General features: G+C 39.8%; 1 protein-coding gene across 1 annotated transcript in view; it reads left to right on the forward strand.

The window, feature by feature from the left end:
• The window catches only part of alk (ALK receptor tyrosine kinase), a gene marked incomplete at both ends in the record, with an annotated part of 437,915 nt that overhangs the window by 161,625 nt on the left and 264,241 nt on the right, over positions 1-12,049 (forward strand). The window contains one exon of the mRNA XM_080512279.1: positions 7,235-7,345. Within this exon, the coding sequence (XP_080368405.1) occupies positions 7,235-7,345 (111 nt within the window). The remainder of the gene's footprint in view (positions 1-7,234; positions 7,346-12,049) is intronic.

Here is a 12,049-nt window from a genome sequence, read left to right on the forward strand (position 1 = left end):
CTGAAGGGAAATTCATACCGAATTGACCCATCGGTTACAGCCACACACACTTTCATGTTATTTCTAACATCTTTTCTTTGTTTTTGGTTAATTTCAAATAATCTTGAATGTCTTTTTTACCCCTTTAAAACAGGAAATACATTTTCCATAGATACATCTGTAATATAAATTTTTTTTTAAATAAAAATCAGGCACGTGTAGGATGTTTTGCTTATATTGAATCCTAAAGTTTTTAAGTTTGCTTACTCATGTACAATAGCAGAATCAGTCTCTGCACTGTGAAACACGCACAAACGAGAAGGGTCTTAGATGATTAATTAAATTAGTGCTTCTGTCATTAAACTAGACACCCCATGGTCATTAACGGTTTTACGCAGCATAACGAATGAGACCCGGTGACTTTTTCTGCAGCTTTACGTTACACAATAGACCTCTGGATGAGTCGCTGGTCTGCGTTATTTGTTCATACTGGGGTGGCCGTTTTGAGGTGTTGTATTATGTTGAATGAGTTCAGGAAAAGCTTCAAAGGAGAAGGGCAGCAGTGTACAACAGCAAAATCGTTTTCATTAATGAGCCTCACGGAAGCCCAGATGACATCTTCATTGTCATTTCGCTGCCCTCTTTTCCCCAGGATAATAGCTTCAGACTGAAGTCTTGTGATCCGTCTCTTTGATAAAATCATTTGGTGTTCATCTTCAGAGACTAAACAGTGCTTGATCTTGCTCTGAATTTGGGGTACACATGTCAAGCGAATACGCACTACCTTGGGGAGGCGCTTAAGCACGGTCGGAAGGCATTGCTCTAATGGTGCGCAGTACTCGGCGCAGCTGGTATTTCATCATATGTTGTGAATCTGTCTACACTCGTTGCAGACTTTTGCTACATTAGCAACTCATTCACTGAAGCTGCATCAGTAACATCTAAGGGAAGTGGTTAATGCCAATGCCTTTGATTTCCCACTGTTCACATGACCTCTCCTCAACCATAGCAGAATATTTATTTCAATTACTATTTGAGCTCTTGACAAGACATACTAGTAGGATGTGCTCCACATTGTATTGTTTTTTTTTCTCATTCTGCTGATTTCCTTTGCTTTCAACCTATCTTAAGATTACACAAACTAAATTATTTCTCTTTGTTGTATATTGTCATATTCTGTCACATTTGTTGATAATGGGAACACAAATTGTTATGTAGCCTTTCAAAGAACGCACATTTTGATATTAATCTTGTAAAAGCTATATATAAAACAATGGTAGCTACTGCTGATCACAACATTTATTCAAGTTTACCACAACGCAGCACCAACAGCGTATAATTGGGGTCACAAGCGAAAATACACCCTGTCTTTGAAACCAAACATAATTTGACATGATACATCTCATTTTTGTTGTGAGTTCCAATGAAAGTGAAAGCAAACGTTTACTGATTTGAACAGAGTTGACAGCATTTTATCCAAAACTGTCTTTATATCTGGTAATGGGATTTCAGTTTGTTTGTCCTTTTCAACATATTTTTTTTATTTGTGGTTTCAATTAACTATCAAACTGAAGAGACCTCAAATCATTTTTCATCCTAGGGTTGATTGCAACTAATGAAATGCACATGATCAGATTATAGTGCACAATGATGCAACACTAGAATACAAATTCCTTCAGCATTAGAGCAGATCCAAGTGGACAATATTTGTTTACCGTCAGTCACTTCCACAAGCTAAAATTACTGTTCTGTGATTTAATGAAATACTAATATTTTATCAGTGACAACTTCTTGATAAATAATTTTTCTTTTCTTTTCTTTTTTAACTCTACTCTCCATGTGGGCCATTATGCAGGTGTAAAGGTGTGTGTGTGTGTGTATATATATACAGTATATATATATATGGATTCAGTTTTATTTAATTGAATAAATCGCATCAGGCACATTGACATGTCGAATAAAGCCAAAAAAGGGACATTATTATTGTGGGGTTCTTACTGATCGAGGTGCAATCCCTTCCAAAAATAGAGATGATTCAAAATCGGTAAGAAGTTTATACTTTTATACCCACCATGTATGTTTCAAAAAAATTTGATCACTCGATTCAGTTAATGAATTATTTCCTGTGATAACAATCTCTTTCATAGACGGTTTAATCGAAGTAGTTATCTCCTGTCACCTCCTGTGTCAATTGGGATGGGCTAAGGAGTGGATGCGAGGACGGACTCATCATGGGCATGTGGGCAGTCTCAAATGCCGTGGAAGCGACGTGTGTGGAATCCTGTGATGGATTTAATGAAAGCCAGAATGCTTAGTGAGCATGAGGGCTTCTCTGATGGAAATCAATGCAGTCTTTTGTAGCAGGGAGAGAGCAGCCAATTCCAGGCCTCAGCTGCATGATGTGGCGTTGGCAGACTTTGACGGGCATTTAATGACGCGTCACTGGCCTCGACAGGTAATCAATTTATTTAGGCAGTAATGTATGTATCCCAAGGTAAATCTTTAATTAATGGGCAAAAAGAAGAGGGCAATCGTGATGGAGAGAGCCAAGGTGTGTGGATTTCCAGCAGGATATAAAAGGTGACTTCCTCATTTCCTTTTTAATTGGCTGTAACCAGTTAATACTCCAGTTGCATTTCATGACCGTTTTTATTTCCAAATGTCTTCGTTAAGCACAGTCTTCTCAAAGATGATCCAATCTTCTAACATATTAGAAGTGCCATTTAGTCTGAGTGCAAACATTTATGAAAACTGGGATCTTGGTCAAGGACACAGCCATTTCCACAGATCTCCCTGCACTCTTCCCATTGCTACCACCCTTTATGGGTAATTGCCTGTATTTGTGGGCCATTGCACTCCCTTGAAACAAAGGCCTGAAGCACCACATACATCATGTATAGTACTGTCCACTCGAAATGTAGTTCCTCCCCTCATCTGGCCATTATATTTATTTGTCTCTTCCTTGTGTTTCAGCAACCGTTTTTTTTTTTTAGGGATTTCATTGGATCTTGAAACAATGCAACCAAATTCATTTGAACCAAAAGTTCATAAAGAGTTCCTAAAATGTATGTTTCATGTCAAAGATTCTCCAAACTTGTTTAGAACATTGCTGTACATCTATACTTAAATGTTCAGACATTTTGGTTCTGTTCCCATGATTAAATACATTTCATGAGTCAATACATTTCATCAAAGAAACTACTTGTAGACCTCCTCACAAAAACACTGGTCATGGATGAAAGAAAAAAAACAACATAAAAAAACAAAATCAAAGTTGGCTCAGTTGAGAAGAAGAGTCGGAGTGAAACCTTACATATCTCTGGTGCCAGCAAATAAGGCCAATATCCCTTTGGAAGGGACTGCCATGGGCATAACCTCCACCATGGATGTCAAAATTACAATTGCACCTCAACAAAACACATAATAGGAAGCTTTCTAAAATACAGGGTATGCCTGGAAAACTGACGTGGGCATGTCCACCAACATTTGACTTCTCTAAAATCCATCCATTCATTGATTTGCTATAGTTTTACCCAAAAAGGAGTTTCAGGGCACTGGAGCCATTTACAGGTGACTGCAGATGAATGAATTTAATGTCTGAAAATATAGACAATTCTGAGGGGAACTTTTTCTACCACTGAGGTTCACTGTCCAGAACAAGTGAATAGCGATCAAACAGATAGGGTTTCTATTCAGGAAGTCTCAGTAAATAGACACAAAAGAAGAAGCTATTGAATGATGATGTTCTGTGAGAAGAGTGCCTGGAATAGTCAGACGAGACGTCATGGGCCTGTTTTCTTTGGAACCAGACACTGAAAAGAGGCAAATAATGTCCAGAGTGCTGAAAAGGTGAAGCGTGACAACAGCACCTGTGTTTATTTTGTGACCAAATACTCTGCAAAATATTCAAGAAGGTGTTAAAGGCAAAGTTTTGACCATTCTCTTCCAAGTAGAATTCATGTCTCACTTTTAGAACCATAACAAAGTTTCTCCTCATCTTGCACCTCCTCTACTGCTGGTAAACACAGGCGACATTGCAGACAAATATATCTGTCAGTGAAGAAACAGCTACATTTACCGCATACAAGTGCTGTATAGATGTTTTGAAAAACAAGGTTCAACGCCCATAGTGTGTTCTGACACATTTTTGGAAAGTATAGTAGTAGTTAGCAGGGGTCCTCTTTGAGAAATGGGTGCCATGATTCCAAGGGGTCTGTGATGGGAAAAAGATTAAGAACACCTGCTTCAGAAGTCCTCAGCCGAAATAGGAGAACCTGCCAGAAGGACCATCATCTCTGTGACACACCATCAATCAGTGCTTTATAGTGGAGTGGTAAGGTGCATCGACTCCTGAATAAAAGTCACATTGTGCGTTTGCTTGCCGAGAGCGAGAGAAAAGAAAAAAAAAAACATTCTCTGATGTAATGACACAAAAATTGAGCTGTTTGGTCAGAACTCAAAGCTTTATATCAGGCAAACAGAAGGCTATGGCCATCAACGTCAGTGCAATGAGAGACAGAGGTGGTGCGATGAACTTTATACGAACACTTATAGAATCGTTGAGGAGGAGAGAGTGTTGTTAAGGAGGATTGTCAGAATTGAGAGGGGACTGAACATGTTGCAAAACAATAGAGGTGTGTGAAGAAAGCCAACTTCTGCGAGGAAGAAAAGCGTAGAAATGTGCCAACAGCTCACCTCTCAGCATCACAATGACCCCAAGCATGAAGCCAAAATAGTGCTGGGGAGGCTTCAGAGGTGGCTGTCGGTAAGTGGGCTTGCCAGAGCCCAGATTTAAACCCCCACAGAACATCTTAGGAGAGACCTGAAGATGGCATTTCACACACTCTTGCTGTCGAATATGGAAAAGCTTGAGGGGATCTGTCAGGAAGAATGAGATAAAATGCCCAAATCCAGGTGTGTGAGGCTTGTTGAGCCTTGCTCAAGCGGCTTTGAAGCTCCTGCCAAAGGTGCCACAAAGCACCACATTGGGCGCCAAAATCCATGAGCAAATTGGATATTTGATCATTTCGCTGAACTTGAACTGGATAATGTATTCTTTTTTACTTTGATTTATTTATTGAAGTTTTTTGGGGGTTTTTTTGTAGAAAAAGACAATTATTATTGCTTTGGATTTAAAATAACCAGACATAATACCACTTAACACTTAATCTTTTTCACTTCGGAATAGATACCATAATAAGAGTATAGTATAGTACCTGCATTTCTACAAAAGCAGCACCAATTCCCTGAAGGAAAACGAACAGGTACAAGAGTAAATGAATTGGCATGAATGGATCGGCAGGTACTGTGCTGTATTTCTGCCTCAGGCTCCTTTGAAGTCTTTCTTGATTAAAGGGCAAAATCAGTTTATATCGGGACATATTGCCAGCCCACCCCTCAAAAAAAAAATCAAGCAAAAATCACTCACATGACAGCCAATAGAGTCAGCCAGTTCCCACAACCCCCAGCTGTCAATCAGAATGCTAGCAACACCTCACAGTCCCAGTTTTCTTTTGAATTTTCCTCAGAAGCTGCAGCTATGAGGCTGCAAACCAGGCAGGCAGCTCCTGTAGCAGTCAACCTGTTAGAGGACTGGTCAGATGCATCCATTAATATCATATATACCTGTTTGTGTACCACACGCTTCTGGTGCAACTTGTGTTGATGACAAATGTTTAAATTTAGGTTTTTACCAACAAGGCATTGCTTGATTGTGTCATTGGCTGGGATGCCTGCTGTGGTCACATTTTCCATGTTTTTCTTTGATTACAACATTATGCTGCATTTTAAAGCATATTCTCCCCTCTATGATTCTTTTCCCCCGCTTTCTTTTGCCAGTGCTGCATTTACATTCTGATATTGACCAAACCAGTCTTGAAGCAAGGGAATTGTCATGATTATTCTTGGTTTTCAGCAACATGAGTTTGACATAGTCAAGAATTATAGAATTGTTTTTCTTTAATCAGACAAAAGCTCGACAATGATAGCCAGCAAAAGTAAAGGCCTCAAAGGCACTCTGCCGGGTGTTGAAAATGGAAAATGTCCCCATTGTTTGATGAATATCTACTCCTCATGTCATTGAAAGTCATGAAGATTAATAGTAAATCTTCAACATCACTTTTGTCTTCTTTGGCCAAAACTAACACGTGCCCTGTCCAGTGCCATGAAAGGCAGCATTCACAATCATTCGCTCTTTAAGGCTCATTGGAAATGACTGCTGGATTTATGCAAGAGTCTCCTCTCCGAGCAGCGGCGTATCGGCCTGTGACTGTGTAGTAATTATCCGTGGACTAAGGACAAAGTGAGAAGGATGTGTGCGTGAGGGCAGCTCGCGGGGGTTGCAAGGAGCAGAAGGGAAAGTTGTCGCATGCACTTTACAGTATCAGACTTCAGTTCGATCCTGTGATAATTAGTCTTCGAGTTTGGAAGGTGAGGACAGAGTCAAACAAAATTAGACAAACCTGCCTTCAGGTAATTATTCAGGCCATTGATATCCGATAACCAATTCATATGGCCCCTTGGACTTTTTAATTATGACTCAAGTGCATTGTGACACTGCCCAGCTTTTCAACAATTGATCAGCAGGGTCAATCCTGTAAATGCTTCATTGACTTAGAAATACTCAAGATCATTATGATGTTTGTGAAACTTCAAACAACCAAGTGGAATATCTGGACATACATCAGCATTACTGCAGTAACTTCGACTATGGCTTGACTATTACTTGGTCACTCTACATTAAGATGAAGGCCCTGTCAAGATTTTCAGGAGCTTTACCTCATCTATTAGACAGTAAAGCCAGCTGCAGAAAAGGCTTTGCATTGTAATGAGTGATTTTAAATTGTGCAAGTTAACAGCATGTACCAAAGGTAATAAATCAAGTGAAGCCATGAGTCAGCAGAATTAACAAGTTTAAAAAAAAAAAAACATTGGTAAGGAGTTTCCCATTACTCTAGTTACAATGAGCTGCACACCTCACATTTTCACAAATCTAGTAAAAAAAACAAACAAACATTGTTTATGACTAACATGGCAAAGTTGCCCATAGGAACACATTTTGTGCGCACACATGGACATTTAAATAGCGGAACTTTTTCAACAATGTATAAGTATAGCGAGTAAATTTGTCACAAAGATCTCCTGCCTTTGTTCCAGCAATCATGCATTGCATGGTGTCGCTCTGCTTGCTTTTCGGAAGCCTGTGCTCTAAAAGTAATGCTTTTTTTTATTTTTTTTTTTATTATTATTATTGCAGGAGAATCTCTGGATGGAAGGACTACTGCTGGTGTTCCTCGAGGGTACTGGAGCTTCTCCTGGGTAGCTGAGGACGATCTGAGCTTTCTTAACAATTCCACGCCCCTGTCAGGTGAGTCGGGACACTGTCAGCTCTCCGCAGATTGACAAGACAGGCTGAGACACCTCTGTGCCCCAACCATTCTTTTCTCCCAATCGGCCCGGACACCTGGCATCAGCACTCCGTCAGCCCACATAAGAGTCTTTGTCTTTGCCTGCCCTCCACCATCAGCTCTGGCACTGTCACAGAAACTGGGTTTTCTTTTGATCCGACTTTCCGTGACCCCTTCAAGGACCCACAACTCGAAACTGGAAGTAGTTTTTGAGATAAAATATGTGTTTTTGGAAAAAGATGACGCATGCATGAGAGTGATAATAATATAATAACAACAAATAAGACATTTGGGCTCATTTGCGTGTGACTACTTTATGATTGATTATGACTCATTATGAAACTTAAAATAACTTTCATCAATAACACAATAATGCACATCAATGTTCGTACATGTATTGGATTTTATAGAATTCATAATTAGAATGGCACTGTTACCACTGTCGGATGAAACAGCATGGTTTTCTAGTGAATATGTTTCATTTTGAATATGAACAGCTGACATTCAACAATTGCCATTGTCACTTGAAAAGGTTGTGTAAATAGGGCCATAGATGACAAGCATAAACCAGGGGACACCATTACATTATAAATGTCTGAATATTTCATGCAAGAGTACACTTCTTCACACAAGACAGACTCTGCTTTATGCTACAGCACAGACTACTGTCCAGTTAGGACTGGTCTGTCCAGGATGAATGCAAGAAATGTTCCGTGTGACCTTTGAGCCCGCGTAGAGCACTGCATGAAAATCCATTATGCTGATGTGATAAATACAGACACGCAGGCTCAAGCACATGGCGGGCAGCCTTTGTCATGTTATTCAGTTTGTTGCCGCATCAAGAAATTTAATCTGGGACTCACTCACTTCCTTAAAAAAAAAACATACAGCAGTTTTCCATACAGAATTGCTGCTAAGATTCCAACAGTTGAGTCTCTGTTTTCCTCTATTTGTTGGGTCCCAAACTGGCATCCCTCCACAGATGTGGTAAAGGCATGGTCAGACTATGGTAAGGGTTTGTATGATTCGTATGGAAAGAAAACTATTTGTATCACAAGTATCATGTCGAGACCAAGTAATAGTGGTTTGATCACTGAGCCTTGTGGGACACCAGTAGTCTCAAGACTTGTGTGGATCAGACCCTCTTCCCTCATCACTCGAAGGCACAGCCAGCTTCGGCAAGATTCTGTTGCTCCCCTCCTGACATCCCGCCGGGTAGGAGGTCACCCTGTAAGTGATAATTCAACGTCCCAGCAGTGTTGAACTGTCATCCAGCTGTTTATAAAACACGCCCTTTTACTGAGCATTCCCAGATACATTGTCTCTGCCGCATGGTGGTTGTGACAGTGACGGTGCCTCAGAACTCACTGCAATTGGCGGCAGATGATAGATCAATGCAGTTTCGGAATCAATTAAACCATCATGCATACAGCTGACAACAGTTTTCTACACATTGACAGCCCTGACCGCTCAGCTGGTGTATTTTACCAATAAGAGATATTTTTTGTCTGAAACTGACTTCAAATTATACTTGAGAATTCAGCAGATACGGTTTCTGTGTTAATTTACTGGTGTATATGCAGGGTTTATTCAAGCAAAAAATTGTGACTCCTTTACTTCTCATAATCACTTTATAAATGTAAACATTTTAAATTGATAATTTGAAATGAACATATTATGAAACAGTCAGTCCTCAAACAGACAAAAGAAGAGCGAGAGGAGTATTTCATTTTTCCAACATCTCACAGTCTTTGTATGCGATTTTGGGGCCCATTTTCGCCAAAAGATTTAGATGTGATTTGTGGTTTTTAGGTGTTCTTTTCCCGCCAGGAAATTGCAGGAATGGACACAAATTGCAACCTCCGTGTAAATTGGGATATATTTAAACCACAGCCTCCTCAGAATGAGTCGTGCCTTAACGGTAAGCATGCTGTATATTATGGGAAAGCTGCAAGGTCTCAGTATCTCTTGTTTTTCTTGTTTATGTACCATTTATCCTGTTTGTAGCATTTGCTTTATAACAGGCTCTAATAATGTTGCTAAAAATAAATAAAAAAAATATTATTGAACCCCCTCTGACTAGATAATATACATTTTACATTGCGTAAAACAATGCATCACAGCTCCAGTGCAGGTTATTTGTATCTTCTTAAGCTTTAACAATGAGATCATTTTTGTCAAACTTCCGATTAGAAGCTTCTCTCAAGACAATGTTTTTGCTTGTGTTCCACAAGGTAAAATTGTTTCCACAAAACATTAAAGAACCGTTTCACTTAATTTTTTATGTTTATTTTTTGTCTGCAGAGAAAATGATTTCTCCAAGCTTTAAAACGGTGATGATATTCTAAATGAAGGATTGTGAGCCCCGCATTATACCTTTTTTTCCCCATTGAATTACAATTGATTACTTTCTAAAACAGTGATGGATGAGGCTTTGAGCAATATCAAATCAATGAAGGAAATCCCAAAACCTGAATCAGGTCAGGCTGGACGCTACAGTGGCCCAACCTCTGCACCAACCACCATATAGAAGGGACATTACTTGAATTATATTTTTCTGCAATCGCTACATTTTGTTGCACAGCATAAAAAAAGAAAAATAAGGGTTGGAACAGGATCGGTCACAACTACATGACATAGCAAACATGCCTTTAGGCGCCGGCCGTAGATCTCAACCTTCCCAACAGCATCTGTTGTCCACTGGCATTCATTAACTTTCACAAAAGCCAACACAGACTGACTGGACAATGGCCACCAGCTTGCCCCCCCCCCCCCCCATCCTCTCCCTCCCTCGGTGCCTTCATTAACAGCCTCTAGCTGCAGGGGCCATAGGGTAAGCCAACTCCCGTATTTGAATTCCAATGCTGGTGTAGCTGACTTTGTTGCCACTGTATGTGAGGAACTCCATGAACAAGTTCAGGTCAGAAGGCTGCTTCCTGTTTACAGTGTCTTTCCCCTCAGAGAGCAACAGCAGAGCAGCCCATTTCTTTATTCTGTTTTGCAAAATCCTTCCCATACACCATCTTTATCACTGTAGACCTATTCTCCTCATTGAGATGGATTGTCCTGCATCAGCTGTGGCTGCCAGCTGCAGTAGGGCACTCAGATGGATGCTAGCCACTTGAGGAGTTGCCGTGCTCTACAATAGAACATCTGCCTCGCTCAGCTGGTAGTGCGGTTTTTTTGTGTAATGAGACACAGCAGTGGAATAAAACACATTTGCAAAGGCGGGAGAGTGGAGGGAACAAGTGAAGATGTGTGAATATGGCATCCTCCTGGAAGCATATCAATCAGACCTTTGGCCCTTCACCTGTGGATGCATTTATCCTATTGAACAATTTGATTTCCGGGTGTGGAATGGAGCTGAAATCCAATGTGCATTTGTTTCATGAGCGAATTGTTTATGGAGAGCTTATCATGAGTTGCTTGGAAACACATTAGATGATTGGCGTAACATAAACAGTGTCAGGTTTGCAATGAGTTGCTGTCGGCTCATCATGAACGTCATCACGTCGTTTACAAGATTTTGTGTCTGATTATAAGAGCCCAATGCTTCCTGGTCTGGTCACGAGGAGCAGATTTATAGGCAGGAGATCCGTTTGGGGCACGTTGAATAATAACAACATAATGTATTGTGATTGCTTGTAAGTTTGAAAGTGGAAAATTGCGGCATCAGTAAACATTGTGATAGAAAAAATAAAACCAAGATGAGAAATAAAATCACTCCTAATTGTAATGCAACTGCAAGATGTGTGAGTCCCACAGACTGCTTCATTCAAAATACACCCTCGAGATTTTAGTGTGGCCTTAGGAATGCAACTTAGAGAAGCTCAAAACCTTCGAAACTGCTAACTTCCAACCGACTGGCCCCCACCATCCAAACCTCTGGCTATTCAACGATCACACTGAAGCTTAATTAAGTTTTAGATAAAATCTCAGAAGCTATAAAAAAAAATAGCTACTACTGGAACACATAAAGCACATACATGTATAGGCTGTTATGTTTTCTATGCTTCATAAAATCAGTCCGGCTGACATACAATTACAAACTTGTACTTTAAGTATGGTAATGTTTAAAAAAAAAAAAAAAAAAAGACAGGTATTAGATATATTTGTGCTTTTTAAAACCTTCACAATAGGGCTACAACAGGTCTCCCTCAAACCGCCGAGCAGAAAGTTAATTTATGCTCTATTAGTCTATTGTTTGTATTCTGTGGATTTCCAGGGAAGAAACTCCACCAATAATTTAATTATACATCCAAGCTAAATTCAAGTGTTATATAATCACATGAAAGCAAATCTTTAACAAAGATTCTTGGTATCTGAAGTCTTCAAGGACTGCATTGTCATTAATCTCACACTTAAGATTCCCTGCTCTTGTTATAAACTGAACATTATGTCAAACAGTACTTCCTGAACAGACAAGATTTTCTGTTAATAAGACAAACAAAGGGGATTTCTGTGTGGGGAAACACAAGGTTGAATGTTGTGAGTTTTGCTTTGGCTCTGACTGGTCTGGGTAGGTACTCTTGAGTCTTGAAAGCCGTTTCCAAATGCAGTTAATCAAAGCAAAGGGATGAAAATATAATGTTTTGGATGAAAATATAATGTCCACATTGAGATCATTTGCTGACAGTTACTGTGTCCTCTTACAATGGCTCCAG

Source organism: Blennius ocellaris (genome assembly GCF_963422515.1).
Source record: "Blennius ocellaris genome assembly, chromosome: 17".
Classification (NCBI taxonomy): Eukaryota; Metazoa; Chordata; class Actinopteri; order Blenniiformes; family Blenniidae; genus Blennius; species Blennius ocellaris.